Source organism: Dermacentor andersoni, chromosome 3 (genome assembly GCF_023375885.2).
Source record: "Dermacentor andersoni chromosome 3, qqDerAnde1_hic_scaffold, whole genome shotgun sequence".
Classification (NCBI taxonomy): Eukaryota; Metazoa; Arthropoda; class Arachnida; order Ixodida; family Ixodidae; genus Dermacentor; species Dermacentor andersoni.
Window position 1 is genome coordinate 88,562,560 of NC_092816.1, and position 25,963 is coordinate 88,588,522.

The following is a 25,963-nucleotide window of genomic DNA, read 5'->3' on the forward strand; positions in this document are numbered from 1 at the left end:
CCTGCATAATGCAAAGCATGCCTGTACTGCTAGCATGGCGTCGAATTTTGAAAGGTGGCGCAACAGAGCTGCAACAGTTTCATATGAAAATTACTTGAAAAAAATGGGCCGCTACTATCTACACACATTGCCAGTACAGTGTGTGTAGACAGCAGGGGAATAATGAGTAGTGCATGGATTTGCCCAAACCTTGTACTTTTGACTGAGGTTAAAACAAGATTGTTTACAGAATAATCCCCTCAAATATGCCGAAAGGCAATCATTAGCCTTACTTACCCTCCAATTTCTACATATTGTTTTCGGAACATTACAAGTAAATCTCACTAAAATATTTTAAATAGTCACCCATGGCACATTAATGCGCATAAGCATCCAGATCTAGCAACATGCGTACTCATAAGCAGATGATTTATGCAGTCACATTGCATAACAAAGCGAAGTAGTCATCATTGTAAAAGCCTCCACTGCTCTGAAGAAATGTGGAGCAACGAGCCTGCAACACAGCTAAACCCAAGACAGTAGTAAAAGAGGCCATTTGCTTTTCAATAAAGCCGCATCAAATCATAAAATCCATGTACAGCAAAACCTAATTATGTGGGATTCAGGGAAAAAAAATGTACAAATTGACCAAGTGTCTAATTATTGAGGGTACCAAGGAAACAAATGCTTGCTATGTCAACACTTATTTACTGAATGAATTGATAAACCCTGTTTCTATGTTGCACAAGAGCAGGACGAAAGCTGCAATTCTCGTCATCTCGTGACCGATTAGTATTCGCAGCGACGAGGGCCTCGCGACTTCCTTCACACTACAGCTACGGTTCGTCTTCACTCGAGACTTCAGTACTGCACGCACATCCTAGTTATGTTCTTGCCAGTGACCGGGTGGCAGCAGAGCATTGACCTACAGCGATTGAGCCTGCGCTGTTTGCTCTCGGTCCATGCTGTTGCTATTCGGTCCATGCTGTTGCTATTTTCCATAGGTTCCGCCTCCACGCACCACCAAAGCACCGTATAATAACAGCGATTTGTGCAAAACAGATGCTGACAACAGGAAAAATATGGACAAAAAGTTAGCTCCATGTCGCCTCCAAAGCACAATGTTTCTTGCCATTTGTTTTGGACAATCTTTGCCGTGGACTCCACAACTGCCTCGCTCAAGGCGGACACCTGAACTATGCCAAAGAGCAAGCGCATGTGAGCGACACTGAAAAACTCAAAGCACGACTGTGTCGCATCATGTAATGGTGTCTGGATGGCACAGCAAAACCAGGAGACGAGAAGAAACGAACAGACGAAGATCCCCGTGAATATAGAAGTTACGTTTCTCCATGCACGTAGCTAGTACAGCCGCAGAAAGGTGGAAGAAGAAAGCGATGCACTTCCGTTGCTAGGCGACACTTTTCTGGGCGAAGTATGCACTGAAAACCTGACGCATTGTCCCCTCCGCAATAGATAAAAAAAAATTCTCGCCCACGTTTTTCTCGGGCACCGTCTCGTGTTGTCCAAACCCATGCGTCACAGCGTTCCCTATCTGTGCCTTGTCTGCTAGCCTATTGTTTCGGCTGCCGTGAAGGATACTCAAAGAAATCTAAGAATCCTTAGGTTTTGCAATATTTTTTCATAGTACCGAGGCATTAACATCACAAGGAAACTGAATAATGTCTGTTATTCTGAAAAGTTTGGTATACTGAAGTACATAGTATTGAAATATTTTTACACTGAAACTATAAGTCAGCAGGGGATTTCCCAAAAATTTGTTAAGCTGAAAAGTTCGTTAAAGTGGTGTTCATAGTCACGAGGTTTCACCGTAGTAAGAAACTTCCAGCTGCTATTGTCAACCTATACCAGGTGCAGTATGATGGTAAGGGCAAGGTAGTAGAAGTTTAAGAAAAGGGCACAAACCGAAAGAAACCGAGGACACCAGTCAGGCTTGAAGATGTCATTGAAATCGAAACCATCGTGAGTGGGCAGGGCTGGTGGGGCAGCGCTGACCCTGTCTGTCAAAGTGGGGCTTGTCGTCAGTGGCGTCGAGGTCTCTCCAGGCCCGTCACTCGACGACTTGCTGACATTGGTGGTGCAACTTGCACTCATGCTCGATGAATCTCTGCTGTCACTTCCTGTCAAACACATAAGTTCTCATTGAGCATCAACGCGATTGCTTTGAAACTAGAAGAGATCTGCCTCTAAAACAAGGGCATGCAGGGGACTAACAATTGATTATGATGCATCGAGATTGTGTGATGTCTGAAAGGACTGAGCTCTACATCTATGAAATCGAACAATATCAACAGTCTAACTGGTGGTTATATTTTCTAAATTGAAGAGAATTCTCAGATACAGAAAGCAACATTCTGCAATGAATGTAATGGTGTTTTACATGTCAAAACCACGATCCGATTATGAGGCACACCATAGTCGGGGACTCCGTAAATTTTGACCACCTGGGTTTCTTTAACACTCACCTAAATCTAAGTGCACTGGCATTTTCGCCCCCATCGAACATTCTGCAATGAAATTCTGGTACTAGCAGTGTTGGCCCCTCAAAGTTCACAGTATGAATTCAGTGTATCACAATATATAGGATGAACAAACACAGGAGCACTTTATAATGCAGCCTGCTGTATTAATAGTCAAACCTCAATACACAGTCGAGTCTGGATTTGAACTCAAAGGGGCCCGAAAATTTATACGAATTAAATGTTTGTATCAGAGGAAGCTAATTGAATGGAGGACTAACCTGCAGTAGCACCTATGCACTGATCTAACACACGAGGGCGAAGTTTCACAAGATTTATTCGTACATATTTACAAATTACAGTCAACGTCGGATTTTTTGGGCTCCCTAGGGGCTGCGATGACGTTGGAAAAATTCGGCAGTCCGAAAAAAAAAAAAAAAAAGGAATGCATGCTTTTTACTGCCTCCAAGGGCTTAAATCACCACAGGCACATCCAAAATAGCTGTAAAGGCCTGCCTTATTAGTCGTATCAGCGCTCGTACTGCGATAGGAGATGGCAGGTGCACGTGTGTATAATTAAAGGAAGCATACCATGACCCGTGATAATTGCCCCTCCTTACTTTTAGTATGCTTCAACGCGTAGCACTGCTTTATTGGGGCGAAGCCGACTTTCGGAAACCGGCATTATGCAACGCACCATGCTTTCAGTGCTTTGAAGTCATTGGCGAGGCTTACAAAGACGGAGTCGGCGCCATTGCTAACAGCGGCAAATTTGTTCAGTGAAAAATACTGCATCGAACAGCAAGACGCTTGGTAACGAACGTCGAAGTAGCTAGGCTTAGCATTGCCGCAGTGTGGCTACAGCTGCCAGCGGATCTGCTGGGCAGAGGCGCCGCCACGCGATTTGGCACGCTGCCGAGACCACTGTCGGGGCGCAGTATGTTCGAATTAACCATTGCAAATGTTTGCATGTACGAATTACTGGGCAGTTGCAGTCACTGGAATACATACAACTTGGATGGGATCACGGCGTCAGTTCGAATTAAGCGTGTTCAAATTGATGAGAGTCGACTGAAGCAAACATGAACAAAACTAATAATTCCCCAAAGCAAGTAAATCTAAATGTTTCATACAGCTATTTCTGCATTACAAATACAGAATAAAACAATAGTAATTTGATGTTGAATGTGAATTCTTAACACATTAGACTGCACATGCATGGAATGAAACTGAATGAACTGCATTGTCTCAAAGGTGTTTGTTGCCTCCTATTAGTGTGCTCGCTCCAATGTGCTTTTTTATATGTAAATACAGTCGATCCTAGATATATGAAGTTATTGTCTATATCAAAGTTGTAACTTCCCTTTGGGAATCCTGTGCGAAAATATAGCAGTGTATTACGCATGCATTCAACTCTGCATCCCGCCATGACCTTGGAAATGTACTAACAAGGACATCATCCCCTATCACGCCGTGAAAAATATATCATGCCAATGAATTTGAAACAGCGCTGTCTTCGCACATGCTGCCAAACAAGACTGAGGAAAAAAGAACAGGGCGAGCCAGTTTTTATCACCGCACATATGGATGTGTTGGGCAAACTGCATCCGTTCACTATTGGCTAAAGGACGCCACCAGTGCTTCAAAAATGGGAGTGGCCTTCCAGCCCAATATGTAGGCATAATAGCAATAAGTAGCAGTAATAGCAACAGGTTCATCACTTATTACAGGAATTATGCCTGCAATAAGTGACCAACTCGCCCAAAAACTCGTTTCACTGAAGCTCAATATGCATTCCACGAGAAAGCATGGATGACAGCGGCTCTGAGCATGGGATACCGAACTGGAAATGTCCTCACTGCCGGGTGCGCTCTTGTAGACAAAGGCATTGCTACAAACTGCTATTTTGTTTTCCGTGAGCAATCAAAAGTAATTTTACACCGGCCCTCACTTGGACAGATTTTTACATCACAGTCTGGATTTAACCCCACAAAGGGCAAGTGCCATTGCACATCAAATAATGGTAAAACAACTTGCTCATTCATTTCTAGTCATAGAGAGTGTATTCGCATCAATAAAACAGTGAAATGTTAACCGAGTGAAAATTAGTATGGCCACTAGTTAATGCTAAACTGAACTTAATGAACTGAACTGAATGAACTTGCTCATTCATTTCTAGTCATGGAGAGTGTATTCGCATCAATAAAACAGTGAAATGTTAACCGAGTGAAAATTAGTATGGCCACTAGTTAATCAGTAAATGGTTTGCTGAACTATCCACAACCGAAAACTCCTAGCATATCAAAAACTATAGTACAGGCTCTGGATTAGATTTTTAGCCCTTAAATAGAATTGAGGCGTCAAATTCAGTGCATCAAAAACAACGTATTTGTCTTTGCAAGGTTAAGAAAACCAATGTAAGCCACATCCAGACTTCGCAGAAAGAATCATGGCAGCGGCACGCAAGACATCGCTGTACGATCCACGGGCCATCGGTCCATGCTGAACCAGCTGAACGCATTCTGTTCTTCATAGGGTTGCGTGCAAGTGGGAATGAACTTTAGCATTCTGCACACCGAGAGCCACTATCAAACAGCATCTGCATAATGTTGGCAGTCACCGATGCAGCGGCCACAGAGGAAGCATCAAGAAGGAAGGGATCCTAAGCCATCCGGGCGCCGAGTGGCACGCAGGGAGAGACGAGCAGTGAGGGCAACGAGAAGCAAGGCCGATTGGTTCACAAAGGAAGTGTTTCAAACCGACACCCAACAAATGCCTGGTTGATTTGCTCCCGACGTATGAAGATCGGTCGTTTAACTGAGGTATGTTAAGGGTCATGAAGCCAGGCACATTCACGATTCTTAGTAAAAATGCACTAATGGTGGCACGACTCATTCATACAGGCTGGTTTGCTTCCGTGCTGCGTCCATTTCTACCTTATCTTAAATAAAAATACACAGGTATTTTGATGCTCGTTGGACTGGAGCGGCGCCACGCTGCCGCGCGCCCAGTTCAGTCCCGCTTCTGTGCCTCGGAACTTCGTGTTGACCCTCCTTTTAGTGCGGCCAAGTTTGAAGTGTGCATTGCGACAGTACAGCGCTTTTGAAAATGTTCCATTATATGTAAACGCAATTTCAATAGGCAGGGTCGAAAAATCGTATATGCAGTGAAATGTGGTCTATATAACCAAGTATTCATTATTCATGGTATAATGGGTTTGACTGTGTCTAATTATTTCACGATCCCCTTCGAATTTGATATGTCCACGACTGTACAGGCAAGCAGCAGGCACAATTCAATGATGAGAGAAACTAAAAGCAGAGAAGACCAGCTCACTCTTGAGCGTAGGCGCTGCAGAGACTGCAACAGCAGGCACAGAGTGCGAAATCATGGTGGTGGTGGTCGTCCCAGAAGTGGAAGTCTGCGATGATGACGATGCCGTAACTGCCATCGGCTGCTGCTGCTCCTGTTTGCTGCTGCTCTCCTGATCGGGAGAGCGGCGCTCAGGGCCATTCTGCTGCTTGCGGTTGGCAAGCTCACGGTTGCGGCGCATCCGCCGGGCAGACGAAGACGAAGGACCCCGGGTGGGCCGGCTCCCAGCCTCTGGGTCCTCCTCGAAGCCCACCAGCTCGATGGTGTCGTGCTGGCTGGTCGGGCCACCCACAAACCACTCTGGCTCTTCCTCTTCCTCAATGCGTTCGTCACGGCCTGAGGATAAGTGGTTGGGCAAGAATGGTAAATGAGGCATTGCTATTGTGCAGCAGCAGCTATGTTTAGACTGACCCGCAACAAACACAGGTGGTCTGAAGTTGAAGGCGTACTGACACAATATTTCTTACTGTTAATTTCTCGCGTTTAATGGAAGTCAGAGATCGTGGAAACCTAGAAAAAAAAAATACTGGCAAGCCTCAAAGTGTCCTAAATAATTTCATATAACAGCTTTTCCACAGCTGGTTTAGGTTTCTTATCTACCGTGTCGTGGCATGATGCAGAAGGTGGTAAGGTCTGAGAAAGATACTGGGACATTATGACACTCGCTCACGTGTCTGTTATGCTGCTACCTTAACCCTCACGAGTAGTAGCACTGAGGGGACCAAGCGAGCCTCAGTGAATGTCGAAACTAAATGTCCTAGGCACACTTGTACACGTTACAGAAAGAAGCAACCAAATACAATTACTTTCAAAAACATGATTATGATTGCTAATTACTGCACCACAAAAGCAATTGAGCAATTAATGTTACTTTCCTCCCTAGATTTATTAACAGTGCACAAATACAGTAAATATAACGAGCTTGCCTGGTTCTTTCAATGCGTCCTCTCTGCAGCCCTTCACCACCAAGTATCCCTTGTCACAATTTTATCCGATAATCTTCCCTCGTTTTCTTGTGAACACATCTGCACTGACACTGAAAACTCAATTTGCACGCTGGAGAGAAGGGCTGCGTGTATGAACACCTTGCTCAAACGATTGAATCAAAGATGGAAACAAACAAGCTATTCTCATTACTATTATATTACTCTATGCCATGATGCTCGGGTCTGGGTTCTCAATGAAGCACGGCACTTCATTGTTGCCGGGGGTTGGGGAAGGTGTTCCCGAAAGGGCCAGTGGAAAAACTGGAAAATCGCATTGGGCGATTCCCTGGCATCAACATCTGAAGTGGCCATCACTATCCAGTAGAACTTCAATTTGTTGGCTAACATCTGGTGGACCTCTTGGCGCCATTCATTCATTAGCCGTTTAGTCTTAATTGTAATGAATGCCAGCAAACTTTAACATTCCTTCGAAAACAAACGTGAATGGAACATTCAGGTAAAAAATTAAATTATGGGGTTTTACGTGCCAAAACCATTTTCCGATTATGAGGCACGCCGTAGTGGAGGACTCCGGAAATTTCGACCACCTGGGGTTCTTTAACTTGCACCTAAATCTAAGTACACGGGTGTTTTCGCATTTCGCCCCCATCGAAATGCGGCCGCAGTGGCCGGGATTCGATCCCGCGACCTCGTGCTCAGCAGCCGAACACCATAGCCACTGAGCAACCACGGCGGGTAACATTCAGGTAATACAGGCATAACTGCAGGTCAGGGAAGGAGGTAACAGTCCAAAGAGATGTCTTAATCTCTTTGGACTGTTCAAAGCTGTCAAAGCTAAGTCGCGCCTGTCAGACCTTCTGTAAAAAAATGTAACTGGTTACGTGTAATCTGTTATTGATAAAAAGTAATTGAATATACAGAAAGAATTACTGAGTAAACAAAGTAATTGTTAAATTACAATATTACCAAAAAACGTGATTGATTACAATTAAACTTAATTCATTACACACAAGTCTGCTCTCATGTGATCACCTTCTGCATCATGACAAACTGAAACTAGCAGCAGAAAAGCTATTAAATTGTGTAGGGCATGTCAAGGGTTGCCAGTATTTTTTCCAGATTCTTAGAGGTTTAGGAGATTCCATACAATGCAATAAAAAAAAACAAAAATACCATACCAGTAAGAAAGCAGGTATAAAGGACCAGTTTTCTCAGCCAGCCAAGACCAGTTGCTTGATGTCTGATAAAGTGCTATGCTAACCTGAAGTTGATGCAAAACATGCATGGTTTACAGATAATTATGCCTTGATGTGTAACAATGCAGTCATCCCCAAGCAGTAGTACTAAGCTGGAGGATTATTAGATGAGCGTAAAAAATGTGGAATTGTTGCTTTTGCACTTTAAATTAATGAGCACAAGAAATTATGGTATTTCTTGAAGTATGTATGCAAATGGTGTACTGAACACACTTTGAAACTGTAACACGAAATGGCTGCGAGATTTTACTGTAAGCCAACAACCACAGTGATGCCTTTTCACCCCACACAAAGCATCACAATTGGCGCAAACAGCGCAACAAAAAGATTTGCTTCCAAAGCCCTCTGTAGGAATAAGCGAGGCTGTCAATAGCCTGGCTGACTATATTACACGGTAAATGCCATCTGCTAAGTTGCATAGTAAATATAACAAGACTGATAAACGTATGAAGCTAAGAAATAAGATGACGTTCACACTGCTTACCTCTCCGCCGGTCGCCATAGCGGTTGGAATGTCCTCCCCCGCCGCCGCTCGAGTGGCCAGAGTCATCGAATCGTCGCCCTCCGTAGCCATACTCACGGTCTCTGTTCTCACGATCCCAGTCCCGCTGGTCTCGTAGGATTCGACCGCTACCTATGCGCCGGCTGGGGGGCTCCCTATGAAGCAGCCTGCAAGCGAGGAACAAAAATAAGTTGAACTCTTATGACCTTATCCTACAGCATTTCCTCCGAATCTTTATTGTCTTTCTCATAGTTAGGAGTAGGGGTGTACGCATGCCAAATGTCAGATTTCAAATCAAATCAAGGAGAAGAGCTGAATATCAAATAAGTTTAATGCCTGCAAATCTTTGGCAAGAAAATATGGTGCAGCACATACTCTGGAGACTCCTAGCATTACATAACAAGAATGTAGCAAGCCATCAGTAACACGGCACATAGAAACCAAGATATGCAGTATGGTCTACTCTCACAAAGGGAACTCCAAATCAGTATGCCAGCACCGACTTCTGCCCAGTTCTAGTATATCAAGCTCTCGAAATTACTTTTTATGAACGGAATGTCTGTTCAATAGGCTGAAGTGCCTTCCCCTCTGAAGTTACCGAATTAGAGGCTCACTGGCATTCAGTACAAAACAATGTCACTCCGTTTAATAGTGGATCTGAGTTTATGCCAATCTTATGGCAAAGAAAGCTTTGCTTTTCAGTTTTCCTCGAAGATACAGAAGGGCGTTTCTCATCTTTACGGCAGATGGATTATCGCACAGCTGATGTGCACAGCAAACAAAAACCTGGCCTACCCATAACACGACTCGATCACCACTCCACAATTAGCCATTGTTGGTACTGAGCCGGTTGACAGTGGTCAGTGCCGACAACAAGGAACAGGTGTCTTTTCATTGCCAAATTAGACATGATTTGCCATCTGTCAAAAATTCTGAAATCAGGAGGGTCACAGCAAGTTTGTGCGACATACCCCTGCGAGTCATCCTTGGAGCCTGCCTCCGAGGACGGCCGGGGCGGCTGGCTGACGTGGCAGCCCGTGCCGAAGCTGCGCCGCTGGGGGCTCAGCACCAGGTCATCGCGCTCCTCCCGTGCCAGCCGCTCCTTGGGGTCTGTGCTGCTGCGGCGCTTGGGACCCCCAAGGCTGCCAGTGGGCTCTCCCCCCCCTCCTTCAGAGTCCAGCCGCTCCCGCTTGCTGCGCTGCTGCCCTCCTCCCGCCGATGACGACGAAGAGGGGGGAGCAGTGCTGCCCGCTGAGGGCGCGGCAGTCTCCTCGGCGGGGGACACAGACCCGCCTCGCCGCTTGCCTGAAAACCACCGCTCGGGGTCCCACATGCCGGACAGGCTGCACAAGAGCCATCGAGGACATGGTTGATCTTGTGCAAGGACAAAGAAAACCAAAGAGCTGAATTTTGTTGTAACAGCCATAATCAAGCCAAAAAAGAATGTATAGAAGCAATTAACTAATACAATTAAAATATACGATTAAGAAGGGGAATGAAAGTGGAAGTCAGTCACTGGGAGTAAAGCATGACCTTGCCAACCTTCAAGGTGATGAATCTTGAAAAATGCTAACAGGAGAACTGACAAAGACAAGAAGGGGGCCTTTGCTCTTGTCATTTCTTGCACTGATTCAGGACAAACAGCATCCAACTTTCGATACCCTTGAAAAACAAACACTTCCACAGAGTAAGGAGCATGCACAAGCAGTTACACCATGTAGTAAAAGCATAGACAATGCAGCCTAAGCACACTGCCCACAACGGGGTCCTAGCAGGTCTGCTTAACTAGTACCACACAACTGCTGGAATAGGCCAGCGTCCACAAACTACCGACACACGTTCTCTACCATACAATTCATTCAAAGCACCGTTTCTGGTCTTTTTTCCTTCACATCGAAGTGTTCAGCAGAGCAAAAGCATTTGCTACAGCTGCCAGCTGGTTGTAAACAGGGCTTATGATACCAGACAAAGGAGTCATTCTGCAATAAAGCTTTGTTTGGGGCTAGTTTGTTCATTATGAAAGTATAGGCAGGGCAGCATGAGAAACATGGACAAAGAAGGAAGCTGTAATGGGACGGGCACAACTGTGCCGCGTACTCCTCACCCGAAGCATCACAAAGCCTGCAAGCTCCCCAGTCTGCCAGCACATGTTGAACGCAACTTGACATTGGCTTTTAAATACCTACTTACCAACTTCTCAGCCTTGAAAGGTCAATGATCACTCACAAGAAACAAAGCTTCGCAATTTCCCTTATGATTAGCACCACTGGCTCGCAAATAGTGGGATGAAGTAATGAAGGTAACGCACACCATCAGTACGAAACAAAACCAATCGCTCAAAGATTCCACCTTATACAAGTACGGCACAATGTCTTGGAATGCCTATCCACAGGCACACTCAACGTGCAGTAGAAAGCCTTTACAACAAAGTGGTCGGGGCTTCCCAAATCATTTGTTAAGAGTAGCAATCGAAAAGCTTGCATCTGCCGTTTTAGACTTAAAGCAACATTCTGGCTTTGAGTATTGAAGTGCTCTCACTTGTTATAGGCTGGATCCAAGCAGGCAGGACGCTTGTGGTCACCATTTCGTAACTTGAGCAGCTCTGCCTTGGAGTACTGGTGCCGTGGTGGGCCTGCCTCCTTGACAGCACCATTTTCGTCTGGTTCTGCAGAGACTTCCTCGGCCGTTCCGGTCTTGCTATCCCCAGAAGTGCTACTGCTGTTGCTGTCGCCTTCCTCCGTCACTCCAGATGCCGCAGTTGTCGCAGCACATTCCACCACAGCTTCCACGCAATTTTCCTCCTCCTCTGCCACCTCTTCCTTGCTGTCACCTTCAACGAACAAGTGGTGAGCGCAAATAAAATGTCTGAAAGCACAAACGCAAAAAGCGCAGCGATAGAGTCGAGTCTTGCTCTTGATGCCCAGAATGGCTGCAGTTTCAAAAACATACTTGCCATATGGGACTTCATTTTAACCAGCAGTGACCAGCTCATTCAGCAGATAATGAACACATAATTATACAAGTGAGTAATTAAAAGCTACACATGACTAAAATGTAGTGTAGTGCAGGGCTGTGGATTAATTTTCACCACCTGCAGTTCCTCTGTGCACCTGATGTTTCTTAAAATCTGGCCAGTCAAAATATGACTGCTACAAGCCAGAAATTGAGCCCATGACATACTCAGCATGCATGGCAAACGTCAATAAGCAGGCCACCAGACCGACTCCTGAATTCACAATCCCCACTAATATTCACCGTGCATTCACTGAGGAAACTGGCCTGTATCCAATGCGAAGAAACTACCCATTCTTAAGCCTCCAACGACAAGTCCATGGACTCAAACCAAATTTGCTAATGACTGACACAGGATGACAACTCAAAAACAATGCCAACATGCCCAAAAAATTATTAGCCTGCAATGTGGAGAGAGTGGTGAGACAGTCACATGGAGCTTATCTTGAAGGCTCCAAGATGGGGCACTGCAAGCCTACGATATCTTATACATAGGTTTGTTTGCATCAGACACTGAGCTACATTTTCGGTTTTCCACTGTTGAGTGTATGATCAGTTGTGCAGACAGCAACATGTGCACTCTTTAGAGTGAAACAAATTTGGAAAGTGCTCAAAACGCTGAATGCACTAAGGACACAGCATCACTCCTGCCACCTATCGTCCTGTCAGCGAGCAATCCAGTGCCATGCAACAGCTGCACGTTCTCTAAGAAGGCAACAGCTCACAAATATCTAATCAGCTAAGCTTCCAGATTACTTCCAAAGGTCAACTCGGTAAAGGTTACAAGTTGTTAGGTAACATCTCCCCACCCTCCAGATATAAAAGGCAGTGACCTCAAGTGAAATGAAACAGTGGTGGCAGCCCAAAATGTGTTCTACCTAAAACAAATTATGCGTGGTTCTGCTATCGCAAACACCAGAGACCAGCGGAGCTGAAGGAAGGCCAGTAAAGTAGTGCAAACCGCACACTTAGTCTAACTTTTGCTGGGCATCCCCCACCTCCGCTGGTCTCTGGTGTTTGTGATAGAGCCACGGATAATTTTTTTTCCACTACAAGAAAGGACGACCGAAGTGAGCGTGCTGGTTTTTATTGCAGAGCAATGACGTCACACCACCTGCTTCCCCGCCGCGCTGCTCCTTCTCCCCCGCTAGGCTCCACCCACCCTCCCCGCGTCATTATGCTGCGCAATGGTATTTTTATACTCTGCTTACACACTCAGCTCTCTCCCCCAGCATGGCGAAGGTACAGACGTCAAGAGAAACCCAGCAATGTTCTAACAGCTCCGCTGTAAAACTACAGCATGATCCAATGCTACTCATTCAGATTTTGAATTAAAGGAACAGGAAGAAATTACGTGGCTACGGCACTGGGACTGTTGACCCAACCAAAACCTTCAATGCTAACAACCTAATCGTACGCCAGCTTAATTTTACACTACAACAACCAAACAGAACAAAATGACTGACCACCTCAGCACTATACTCGCGGACAACTTTCTGTGGCTATGAAGGGAAAGCTACGGGGGCGTAGCTTCTGCACATGTGTTACCATGCAAAGTAGTCCAGCGTTTGACAGTGCTTTTGGTTGCATGGAACAGACTGAATCAACGCAGCTTCCACATGCAACAATTTCCCATTTGCCCAGACGCGGAAGGGAAAAGCTGCAAAACAAGTGAACTTTTACATTCAGTGGTCTGTTTTGCCTTACTTAATTGTTGCTAATAACATGTTTATATCTTCTCTTCCCCAACATAAAGCAACGTGGATTAAAACTCCGGACTTTTCAGAAGCACTCACACGTGCGCACTTTACCTTTGTTGCTTTCCCTTCATAGCCACAGAAAGTTGTGCACGGGAATATGTTTAAGACTTTCTGAACGTGCCAGCTGCTCTAGCACCTGTTTTTCAAGCACTCGCAGTTCCAGTGACGTGTATATCAATATATATCATGACAAGACATTTGAAAGTATTTGTTCTTGCAAGTTCAATGACCGCCAACATGTCAAAGGCTGCATAAACAGCTGAAAACACCTTCATTATCAATGCTGCAGCTGCAGGGACCCAAGAAATCGCATGTTGTATGCCAACATGACATTTTCTGTCCATCGACAAAACTTAAATTTGCCTTAAGTAGCAATTTCACAGAAATGTGGACATAACTAACGGTTACATCAGGTTAAGTTGTCACACAAAGGCAATATGCACAGGACTCGACACAACACCACCATTGATATGCAAAAAAACAGGAGTTAACTGTTGCGAACAAAATTAGACAGGTAAGCAACACACCTATACTATAATTGAGTTCCAAGTATATTAACAGTTGCTTCCGATAAACTACAATTAGACTAGCATTTATGCATCGGCACTGCTCTAGGCATCTATTGCATGCATGAGGCATGTTGCATGCAATACCTTTTGTGCAGGCAAAAGGAACTAACAAGACGAGTTTAGACAATGAAATAAATCTAATATGTGCATGGAAGCCCTATTTTGTGAAATTCCAGGTGTAATCATTGACTAATTTCTCGTACAAAGGTCCTGAATATTCCATATATTACCTTCTGCACTTGATTTGCAACCTCCGACTCATTTACGAGTTCCACTGCAGTGCACTGTAGTTATTCCACTGCAATATACTGTTGCACACAACAGTCACAATATAAGAAGTGCATACGTGATGCTTTACCGTCAGCCTATCAGCAATGCTGAAGGGCCATGGCTAAGATGTTGGCTGCAGTAGCGTTCTTCGAAGTAAACTGAACATTGTGACCCACGAACGAGTTGCACAGTATGTTTATGGAGCTAGAGAAGCACTGCTGGCCAGTGGCCCCTGCAGTTGATGTTTATAAGAAGTATAGTTGAAGCACTGGGATAATATGTATAATATAGTTATAGAAGAGACCACGCAATAGATATGATATGCATAGTTTCATGGCACAAGAGCCACGTCTGGCTAAAGAGTGCCAAGCAAATGGTTGTAATAGAGCAATGAAATGCAAAGGGTAGATGTAACATGACTGTAAAGAGGCCTAGAAACAATTGCTGTAAAGTGCGTAAAATATTAAAATTATGACTGACTTGTGAGGTGCGCTATAAGCATAAGCAATAAAGTATGAGGGATTGTATACTAAAATGCCAGTGCCAGCAGCACTACTGCTTCACCAGAACTCTTGAAAGCAAGGGCCTGCAGGCACATGTAATAGAGATCTTATCTTTTGTCTAGCATTTAAGCATTACAAACCTCAATTGTGCGAGTGGACACTCACTGCTCAGGCCGACAATTTTCATTTGTTTAGAGCTGGTCTCCAGCAGTTTCATAAGTGTTAACTCGTGCAGCTCAGCTCCAAACCATACGCATGCACTGGTCGGTTTGCCCTCACCAGGATGTGCTTTGACAGCAAAGAGTACAACGACTTGGGACAATACTTCTGTTGCGACATGAACTGCACTGCCTCCTCTAAATTGGTCTGGCATACCCACGACAGACACGCTGAGGCCACTTGCATATGATCTACATCACAGCACTGAAGCACAGCAGCTGCTAGCGGATATGTGCATAATGCCGACTGCTTTCAGCAAGCAAGTTGAAAAGTGTGTACCCAGAATCAATAAATAGTTCACCCATCACAACCGCGGCAACGTGAAGCCGGGAGCCGTGTACACTGACTGAGCTATTAACTTGCATGTTTGATGGCTTGCACAGAGCATAGTACTCATATATATTTGGAAAGTAATAGCACGAAATGCACTGGACTACACATCTGCCATCGCTGGATAGCAGATGGATAAATGTGGATGAAAAGAGGCGGAAAGCAGAGAACATCAACACACATCAAATAGGAGTGAAGAGAACAAGTTGGCTGCCAATCAGACACCTCGATGACCAAGTGCTGCAAGAGTGTTCCAATAGGCAGCATCAGCCAGTGAACAGCACTTCTCCAGCCATTGCAGGTACAAGAAAATTTCAAAACAAGGTTTCCTATATTCTTTCTGTGTGCCCTCATTCACATAAGGAGAAGTGTCAAAAACAGTCAGCTAGCCCTGCACCTCAAAGTTGAATGAGCGTCGTCTTCAGCAGTGCAACGAACATTCTACGCATTTGCAACAGCACTTCTAGAAATCTACTGGACAACTACTTTTTCATACCACTTAATTTTTATATGCAGGGTGCCACTAGGTAGACATCTAGTACTTTTTACTCCATGCTAAGTCCATGGCTGCAAGAGGTTTGAGTAGCACATTGCAGAGAACAGAAAGCAGCACCATCTTATATGTCTGAAAACAATGGCGCGTAGCAACAGCAGCTTTAAACAGCGCATTTAAAGCTGCCATTTACAAGATGTACTAACCAGCCCAAATGAACATGCTGTAATAGTGTTAGCTGTGTGGGTCGCCTATAGCCAATGTTACACACAGTGCACAGGTATTCGCATAGGGTTCTGTGGGTCAGTACTGGTCCATAGCAATTCCTCCCACTTAACAAGAGGCCCAAACTTATGGGCAAATGGAAGGTGCAAGAATATGAATCTTTTCTAAAATTAATAGGAATACCTGCCATAACTGGCCAGTAAACCACTATGCAGCAAATGCACTAACAAGCCCATTTTGTAACAGGATGATATTGGTAGTAATTGGCTATCTTAAAATAACAAATGTGCCTTTCCACTGCATGTCCCTGCCACAACCTATACCAAATAGCAACGTAGCTCTTGCGCTTCCTGAAACAGGTTCTGCAATTAAAGTGCCTAAAAAGTAATGGTTGATGTGGTTTGGCATAGGTCACTTCTAGAATACCAGAAAATATGCTTAAACAAAAGGGATTTAAGTTCCTGCACCAAGTCCTCATGGCAAGCTTTGCATAGCAAATCCTCGTGACTAGTTTAACAGTTCATCGATGTGCTGGCTTATCAACAAATAAAGGTTACAGAAATATAAAACCAAAAACCGCTTAAAATGGAAATTGTCCAAACATGTGAAAATACATGTCCAGCATTCTTGGAAGCAGTCATACAGCCATTTGAGGTAAGACATTCTCAGAAACAATGAAGTGAAGCCACTACTTGACATACAGAAACAGAGCAAGCACCCAGACTACCTTCCAACTCCTTCCACTAGAACACTTCGCACGTATTGACAGTTGCAGCAAGTCTAATCAGAAGTGTTTCAAGATGTATGCGACACATTTTGAAGTTATTTTCATCAATGCTTTTGATACACTATTTTTTTCATGCATTGTGCGCAGAGTGCCTGAAGGTAATATTGTAGATGCTACAAATACTGCAGTGTATAAGCCGCACAATGCATTGCAAACACATATGTGCAACCTTATAATATTTGCAACACGTGAGAACCAATAGAGTGACCCAATGCAAAGGCAATAACCACAATTGGAGTCTTAGGTCGAGAGGCATTCTACATATGTAGCACATTGCTAATCTGTTTTGAGAGTGCTCAAATAGTCCCAAGAGCACATTCATTAACCAAATTATGAGGCAAATGCTAAAGCAACGTTGGCTCAAAAGCACTATTTTAATATCTATGTGCTCGCAAATGAAAAGCAATATACAATGCCTATTCTGGAATTTGATGGCCCTGGAGTAAAAAGAGCCCAAAGAGTAAAATAGGGGGTTATATTGAGGCCGAAGTACAAAGCAATATTAGTAGTAATAAAATTGTTACACCTGCACAATAATGCGCAGTATTGAATGCCAACATAGTATGTTTATTCCTGCAGAAGCTCATGACTAAGCATGCCCATATTCATGCGGCATGATCATACGTGCACACTAGGTCATAGAAGAATGCATATCCAGTAAGAATCTACTTTCCCAGCCATGTTCACGGTTGAAACTATCTAAATGCTGCACAGTTCCTTCACAAGAGATCTATTCAAAAGCTTTTCAGTACCTTCGAAGACCTTTCTAATGGACTGAACTAATCAACCCTTGTAGATGCAGATTAATTTTGTTGATTAAAACTTACTTTCACCGCATCTTATTTCTTCAGAATCACAAAAAGCATATAGCTGCAGAAAAGATTAAGAACCCGCCGTGGTTGCTCAGTGGCTATGGTGGTGGGCTGCTGAGCACGAGGTCACGGGATCGAATCCCGGCTACGGAGGCCGCATCTCGATGGGGGCAAAATGCGAAAACACCCACATACTTAGATTTAGCTGCACGTTAAAGAACCCCAGGTGGTCAAAATTTCCGGAGTCCACTACGGCGTGCCTCATAATCAGAAAGTGGTTTTGGCATGTAAAACCCCATAATTTAAAAGATTAATAATTTTGAATATTTTAGGTTTTGTCAGGTCTGCAGAATGTGGGCTTCATGCGAAAGCTCATAACAGGAATATCAAATATGAAAACTGAACTATTTCATGTCTAGCAGGCTTGAAAACCACCTATCCAGCTACTTAAAAGTAATGCCTGGTGCAGAACACTGAAAAACAATGAAGTCAACCTGCTACATACAAAGACATACGGACGCAGAGAAATATCACCGAACTGCCTACCTTCTCACTCGTTTTACTAAAACATTCTGCGCTTGTTATTCAAATTTGCAAGGCTATTCCTATCAGAAGTGTTTCAAGATGTGTGGAACACAATTTAAATATCTTAACTTTCATTAATGCTTTTGCTGTTGGCACAATGTCTTGGTGTACACAATTCTGTACACAGCACCTGAAAGAGTTAATATAGTGCAATACATAGGATGAAAGCAAGACTAAACATGAATGCTAACTTGCAACTGAATTTACTGTACTTATAGAATGACAACCAAGTACAATCGGCTGTCTGCCAGATATTATACCACTGACAAATTTTATGCTCTGGTTTAGTTGCGGTTTAGTCTTTCCTGTCACACCGCCTGTAGGTCTAGGCATCCAACTGAAAATAACCTGCCAATATTGCTGCAATAGTAACCTTCACAATGCAACAGTGACAAAAAGAAATCCAAGCAAAAAGGTTGGATATATGCATGCACTACTGACAGAGCGAGGATTTCCCAGGGTATGTTTAGTAGCAAGTTAGCACCGATGCTTTTTCATATTGTTCTGTGTCCTGTGTATAGTGCTATATTATCCTGGATGATAGACCAACTAGCATGCCTTTCTAAATTAAAAGCCAACTTGAAGCAAGAAGATTGCAGGCCTACTTGAAGCAAGAAGATTACAGGCTTAGTTAAAGCAAAGGAAATGGTGCTTCTGCTGTTTGCATCCATTTGTCCATCAGAGTTATTTAATTAACAATTGCATGTAGTAATTTCAATTTTAATGCCGTGTGCAGTGCCAGTACTAGAGTCACCAGCAGTAATTAGTCACTTGCAAAACTAGAAATTATTCAGAGATACAGTGGATCGTGCTACAACATAGCTTCTGCTTTGTGTTCAAGCAGAAACCATGTTACAGCGCAACCAAATGTGAAGACCGAGAAGCAAGATTCCAAAAACGAAGTTCAATGGAGGCAAGTAATGGGCTAGTATGTGTGCAGTGGCAGGAAAAAGATAAGGCAGCAAAGTCAAGAAAGTACACTGGAAATGACATGGTCAGAGGACTCGCAAACAGCATTTACAAACGCGCAAAGTAATGGACCCAACATGACGCAAGGCACCTCGCATAACAGTAGCCGAAATCTCCAAGCTGAATATTTAGTTTCGCGAAAAGTTGAACGAAGATAAAGGCTACACCGTTGAACGCATGCTAACAGCGGATACTAGCGCGCCTAAGGAGCTACTGCAATGCGAACGACCAAAACCACGCGACGCCGAAATGAAAAGGCACGTCAGGGATCGAGACGTTCCAATTACCGAGCGAGCCTGTCACTCAAACGGGGGTGTTTTGGAAACTCACTTTCGCGCCGCCGCAGATCGCAACTAGGGCACTGTTTGTTTTCCTCGGTTACAAATGCCAATTACACAGGCATGAATAGAGTGCGCTAGGTTCAACCACTTGCCGCCGGAAAGCCTTGGCGCGCGCCCGACGTCGCAAGAAAACGTCGAATTTGTAAAAACAAAAGCCAGTCATTTCGACATCCGTGACGTCGCGGCGGTCGCTTGCTCCGCGTCTGCGGCCGACGACACGCAAGGGAGAGAGTGAAGCAGACATAAGGTGGCAGTTTCCTTTTGACCTTTTTTTTTTCTTTTTCTACCGATTCACACTCCTTGTGACGGTCCGCACGGAGGCATGAAAACCCGGAAGGGTGATGAAAAAACGACGACAACTGCCGCGGGGCCCGCTAAAGTTTAGCGCGAACCCTAGACAGCCGTGCAGTGTCAGTAATGGGGCGGTCGAGCCGTGCGAAACTGCAAGTCCAAAAACGGGCACGCCGAATACGACCGGGGCACGTCTCGCCCCGCAAGCGGGTCGTGCAGTCGACGCTCAACTGGTGGGGAGGGCCACGGTCGGCATGTTCACGCTTTGGAAAGGGGCCGAACAACATGCGTAACCTAACTGCCCCTCCGCTGTGCGCAAACACGAAAAGATGCCGTACTCTCCAAACAATAGTAGCTTGCGTGTATAGTGCATTGGTATAGTCGAATGAAAAAAATTTCGGTGGCAGCAGCTGCTGCAACCGCCTGCGAACCCAGGCTAGGCATGCAACACAACACCGGTTGTAGTCGCCTTCTTTTTTTTCTTCTTTTTTTCCCCTTTTCCTTTGGACGCGACGGCGGCTTGGAAAAGCTAAACAGGGATGGCTCTCCCACTAATGCCACACGAGCACACAAAAGGACGCGGCGCCCAAACTGATAACTGTGTCATCGAATGCGCCCCGAATGCGGCAGGGGCTCCAAATAACTGTGCCGATAAAAACGAACTAGTCGAAGGATGCCCGAGCGGCTGCCGCTCCATCCGGAGTCAGGGACATTTTGCTCTGTCGCAGCAGCAGCCGAGCTACTCGGTGTTTTGTTGCTGGTTCGGTTCGGGCCGTCTTGTCTCGAGCATGCGTACTGTCAGCCGAGAATAAACGACGAATGGAGGTGGGGGGGCCGTATCTGCCCCCGTTAGGCCGGTGCTGGGGCCCGAACCGGCGAACGTAAACCGCAAACAACTCGGCAGTGTGGGGGTCTAGGGAAGCGAGGGGGTGCTGCGGTACCCCCGCCAGTCACCTGATGTAACGCCGAAAGCAACAAAGTGGCTCTCTCGCCGCAGCGGGCGTCACGAACCCAGCGTGGGCAACTGCTACGCAAGCACTAGTTTCGCGGTTGACAATGCAAACTCGCGCGGCCAACGTCGGCAGCGGCTCCTGTAGCTTACCGTTGTTCAAAGCTTCTTCGCCGCTGCCGTCACGCTGAACCATGGCCATGTCCTCGCAGCGCCGTAAAGAAGCTTGCAGTCGTAGCTCTGTCCGCAGGCAACGGTCTTCGCTCCGTGTTGAAATAAATGTCTGACGCGTGAATGCTGTTTGTATTTACAGGGAGGGCTTTAGGTCGGCTATATACACTGTACAGAAACCTCGTGCAGGTTACAGGGACTACACACGAACCATCACTAAAAGACACAACAAAGTAAAGCACACAAAATTCCCAACTGACGCAAAAATAGAAATGTCGAGGCAGACGAGGTCCCGGATGCTGCTGACCTCACAGGCACAGATGGAATAAAGCGCGCCGCATGTGCGCTCCCGATTAAATGCGCTCGCCGCTAGTGCTGGACGCTCGTTTCGGCAAAAAGAGGCGCTGGCTGCACATAAAATCGCACGCCAGAAACGTTTTTATTTCTGATAACGTATGATAGTGCAGTAGAACTGAATGCATAAATATTTCCTTGCAACTGATCAATGCCCAAAGAACTCAGAGAGAGTTTTGTCATCTGCGTGAGAGAAGGAAAGGCAAGCGCGTCAAAATGGCGGAAAAACGAAAGCACGGCAGTGAGGATGAGCCTGTAGACGAAAATTCCGACGACGATGTCATCGGTCCGCTGCCGTCTGAGGCTGCGAAACCGAAAAAGGCAAGGTTTCTTCCTTTCGAACGCGTCTACCTTGACAACCTCCCGTGCGCGGAAGCATATGAGAAGAGCTACATGCACCGAGACATCGTTACGCACGTGATCGTCACCAAGACTGAATTTGTGATCACAGCGAGCTGCGATGGTCACCTAAAGTTCTGGAAGAAGACAGAAGACGGCATCGAGTTTGTGAAACACTTCCGGACTCACCTGGGCAATGTCCAGGACATTGCGACCAATTCAACGGGCCTATTCCTGTGCTCTGTGTCAAATGACAAGTCGCTCAAAGTGTTCGACGTGGTCAATTTCGATCTTATCAACATGATGAAATTGCCCTACGTGCCCGGTCGATGCGAGTGGGTCTTCGGCTCGGGTGACGCGATCTCGGCGGTGGCCGTTTCAGATTCCGACACAGGGAAGATTTACGTCTACGACGGCAAAGGCGACGAAAAAACTCTGCATGTTCTCGAGTCCTTGCACAAAGCTCCGCTGTGCGCGCTCAGGTACAACGCAAAGCTGGAAACTGTCGTGTCCGTCGACAAGAAGGGAATCCTCGAATATTGGTCTGGTCAGAGGGGCGAATTCAAGTTCCCCAAGTGCGTCCGCTTCGAGTCCAAGCTGGACACGGATTTGTACGAATTCGTCAAGGCAAAGTCCTATCCTACGGGCCTGTGCTTCTCGCCCGACGGCTTGCACTTCGCCACGATCGCCACCGACCGCAAGGTGCGCGTGTTTCGATTTCTGACCGGAAAGCTCACACTTGTGCTGGACGAAACTCTGCAGCAGCTCTCGGAGTTGCAGCAGATGCAGCAGCAGCTGCCGGACATGGAGTTCGGCCGGCGCATGGCCGGGGACCGCGACCTCGAGAAGTCCGAAGCGTTTCACTACTGCAACCTGACTTACGACGACACGGGCCACTTCCTGGTGTACGCCACACTGCTCGGCATCAAGATCGTCAACCTGCGCACCACCGTCTGCTCGCGCCTCCTGGGCAAGAACGACAACATAAGGCCCTTGCACGTCGCGCTCTACCAAGGCGTGCCCGGGGCGACCAAGCAGATCACGTCGATGGAGACGCACGCGTCCGACAACCCGACGCTACAATCGTTAGAGGCCGACCCCATGTTGGTGTGCACGGCGTTTCGCAAGAACCGATTCTACCTCTTCTCCAGGCGAGAACCCGACGAGGGCAAGACGGAGGAGCGAGACGTGTTCAACGAACGGCCCTCTAAAGAAGACATCCTTTCGGCGACCGAGTCGTCGGCCCAACAGCGGCTCTTCCCGATGGCGATCATCCACACGTCCATGGGCGACATTCACGTCCAGCTGTTCACTAAGGAGTGTCCGCGCACGGCGGAGAACTTCTGCGTGCATGCCAAGGAGGGCTACTACAACGGACACATCTTTCATCGAGTTATCAAGGGTTTTATGGTGCAGACGGGCGACCCTACGGGAACGGGCACCGGTGGAGAGTCCATATGGGGCGGCAACTTCGAGGACGAGTTCCACCCGACGCTGAAACATGACAGGCCGTACACACTGAGCATGGCCAATGCTGGGCCCAACACTAATGGTGGGCAGTTTGTAGGTTCTCAAGCTTTGCATTTTATTGCAATAGCAATTATGTGGACACTGCAAGCATCTTGTAGTCGTGGGGCTCTGCATATATTTAGGTGTATGTGTGCTACATGCCACGCTATGCTGTATATGCAGGTTATAATGCTACACTATTCTATCACTCAAGTTGCTCATACCAAATCTTACATTCATGACTAAATTATTCCTCAGAATTTTGAGAATGGCAGCCAACAAACAAATGTAATTAAATAAAACACTCACTGTGCATATCTTTTATCTTAAATATTTTCTGATTATTAAGTATTAAATGTGCAAAACAATATCGGAGCTTGAACCTGAAAGTGATCTGTGCGATGTCATTGCAAGCCCTACAGAGCACAGTAAAGCAGTTAAGAATGCCAGAAAATTTTCACCTTTCCATTGCAGTCGGTGCTTTGCCCTTCGTGCGAAAATGAGTTTATTTCTTTTTTTTTTTTTTTTTTTTGCTCATTGTTCGCTTGACAGACCTACCGCACCATTTGCCTCGTAGTCTATAGCCAGTGGTAAGCCAAGTATGCAGGAAAGGAAAAAGCAAGCTACACACCCTCCACACTCCTCCATACTCTCGTAAAATGTTCCCTCAAGCACAAAGAGGAAGCACCCCAGTGTTTCAACCACAATGGTCATTCCACAGCCTACCAGAATGGAAAGGAGGGGGTGAATTAAAGTAATCCAGTGGCAGATGTATACGTTATATGTGACCTTCTCGAGAGGCATTCGCTGTTACATTCTTGACTGGTCACTGTCTACTGGAAAAAGAACACTATAGTTTGCTTGGTTAATTAACAAGGTTGGTGTGATCTTTAACTTTAATGCCAAATGCCATGTGTGCCAAATGTGTGTGATCTGAATAGTAGTTTAGGCAGACTATCCTTTTTTTTTTTATCACTAATACCATCCTCACCAGCATACTTACTATGAGTGAGTGCAGCCCAACAGAAGGTGGATGTTCATTCTATTATAGAATGTTCATTCTTTATTGTGCCGTATGAATTGGGATGCTGCCAGAGTAGACTGAACAGTGATAACAGTTATTCCTATATTTGTACAAATAAAAGATGAGTTCTTTTTCTTTCTTCAGATGTGGTATTCTGAAAAAGCACCTCTCACTACATTCCAAGCCAACTCCTTTAACATAGTAAAATTCCCCCATCCCCACTCTCCCAAATTTCGCACTTTGAAATGCAGCATGCTCAGCCATTAGGTGACTGAACTCTGCAGGAAAGCCAACTTCTCAATGGCAGAAGGCACAGGTTTCCGAGTCGTCAAAAGCAGCCCCATGCGTCGTATTCATGCAAATACCCGATACATTTGCCTTGCACAATCATCTTTACACCATCACCTAACAGACCTTTCTTTGCGCAGGTTCGCAGTTCTTCATCACGGTAATCCCCGCTCCTTGGCTGGACAACAAGCACACAGTGTTTGGCCGAGTTACCCGTGGCATGGAGGTGGTGCAGAACATCAGCATTGTACGGACAAGCCCCAAGACTGACAAACCTTACGATGACGTGCGCATCATCAGCATAACTTTGCGGTGACGCTCCACACTGTGTTTCATCCACATCCTTGTTGACTCACAACATTGCATCATCATCAGCATTACAGTGTACATAGTGACAATTACATGAACTGTGGTGCTTGTATAATGAAAAGTGGAAGTGCATTTGTTTGTGAAATGACCTAATAAGCATTAAAATCATTTCCAATGCATACAGTGTCATCATCACTGCCTTGGAGTAGTTTACACTCACTTTCACAAAAAGTTATCAAAAAGCAAATGTGGGAAAGAGCTTTCTCATGCAAGATCGCGATTCTTCACTGTGTCTGCTTTATTCGTCTCCTATTATTTGCAGTGCTATGACTGAGACACCTCAAGGAAAATTTTCACAAATTACATGACTGAGCACACAAGTCCTTAGCCAAAGTTGCACCATTCCAAGCTTTCAATTTGTCCCTTGGAGATGCATGGTTTAACAGTGAAGCCCACATTTCAACATAGGGACATGACTTGCCTTCATCTCCTTGTTGAAACATTGGCTCCAGCCCAAGACGCCTCTCATTCGATCGCTGTTCTACCCCAGTCACACGAGGAACTTTTGATGGGGATCAAGCCTGACGGGTTGAATTTCTCAATCGTGAATGGCACCCTTCTGCAGCTTCTGCAAAGGAGCGAATCCACTCTGGAGCCAAGTGCCCCAAGTATAATGCTGACTGGGGTATTCGTCACTTTGTCTCAATTTTCTTGTGAACCTCTATTTTATATGAAAACATATGGGTTATATCGATGGAATTTCGGCAAGTTGAAAAGATGGGAGTAAAGAAGGAAATGATGAGACAGAGCTAGCTATCAAATGACTTTTTATTCAATGGGAGGAAACTCTATAAGACAATATGCAACATTGGTGGCGATAAACAAATGCACAAAGCATCAACAAAAACAGACGCACCACCGCAGTTTCAAGGCTATGATAAAACCTAGAAACAATATTTCTTTCTTTAACAGGGCAACATTCGGCTGGCTTACGCAGGCCTCAGCTTCTTTGTCTATAGGATCCTCCTCAAGAAGCCGAGTCCTGTATAAGCTGGCCAAGTATTACCCTGTCAAAGAAATACTGTTTCTAGCCATATTGCAGCCTTGAAGCTGCAGTGATGTTTTTGTTGATGCTTTGTGCACTAGTATGCTTTGCTTGGTGCTCTGCATCAAGCAGCATCAAACAGAGAGATAAAAGAGGTAAAAATTCAGTAATAGTCGGTACTGCTTTGTCTTTCCCTTCTTCACACCCTGTCCTTTTACGCTGTTCCGAGAAAGAACTTGCCCAACCTTAGATAACAGTACAGTGATTAAGAAG

At 45.4% G+C, this 25,963-nt stretch overlaps 2 protein-coding genes across 3 annotated transcripts in view; one reads left to right on the top strand and one right to left on the bottom strand.

The window, feature by feature from the left end:
* Positions 1 to 21,151, bottom strand: part of LOC126525061 (uncharacterized) — a 72,317-nt gene extending 51,166 nt beyond the window's left edge. For both annotated transcript variants that reach the window (XM_055067512.2, XM_050173118.3), the window contains exons 1-6: positions 20,805 to 21,151; positions 11,075 to 11,366; positions 9,508 to 9,879; positions 8,519 to 8,703; positions 5,796 to 6,167; positions 1,906 to 2,120 (exon numbers count right to left, since the gene is read on the bottom strand). In XM_055067512.2, coding sequence (XP_054923487.2) covers positions 1,906 to 2,120; positions 5,796 to 6,167; positions 8,519 to 8,703; positions 9,508 to 9,879; positions 11,075 to 11,366; positions 20,805 to 20,853 — 1,485 coding nt within the window. In that variant the 5' untranslated portion in view covers positions 20,854 to 21,151. The remainder of the gene's footprint in view (positions 1 to 1,905; positions 2,121 to 5,795; positions 6,168 to 8,518; positions 8,704 to 9,507; positions 9,880 to 11,074; positions 11,367 to 20,804) is intronic.
* Positions 21,152 to 21,353: 202 nt separating this feature from the next.
* On the top strand, positions 21,354 to 24,824 carry LOC126525067 (peptidylprolyl isomerase domain and WD repeat-containing protein 1). Its single transcript, XM_050173129.3, has 2 exons — positions 21,354 to 23,067; positions 24,477 to 24,824. Exons 1-2 carry the CDS (start codon positions 21,393 to 21,395, stop codon positions 24,650 to 24,652), a joined length of 1,851 nt encoding a protein of 616 aa, XP_050029086.2. The 5' UTR covers positions 21,354 to 21,392; the 3' UTR covers positions 24,653 to 24,824.
* The last annotated feature ends 1,139 nt before the right edge of the window (positions 24,825 to 25,963 follow it).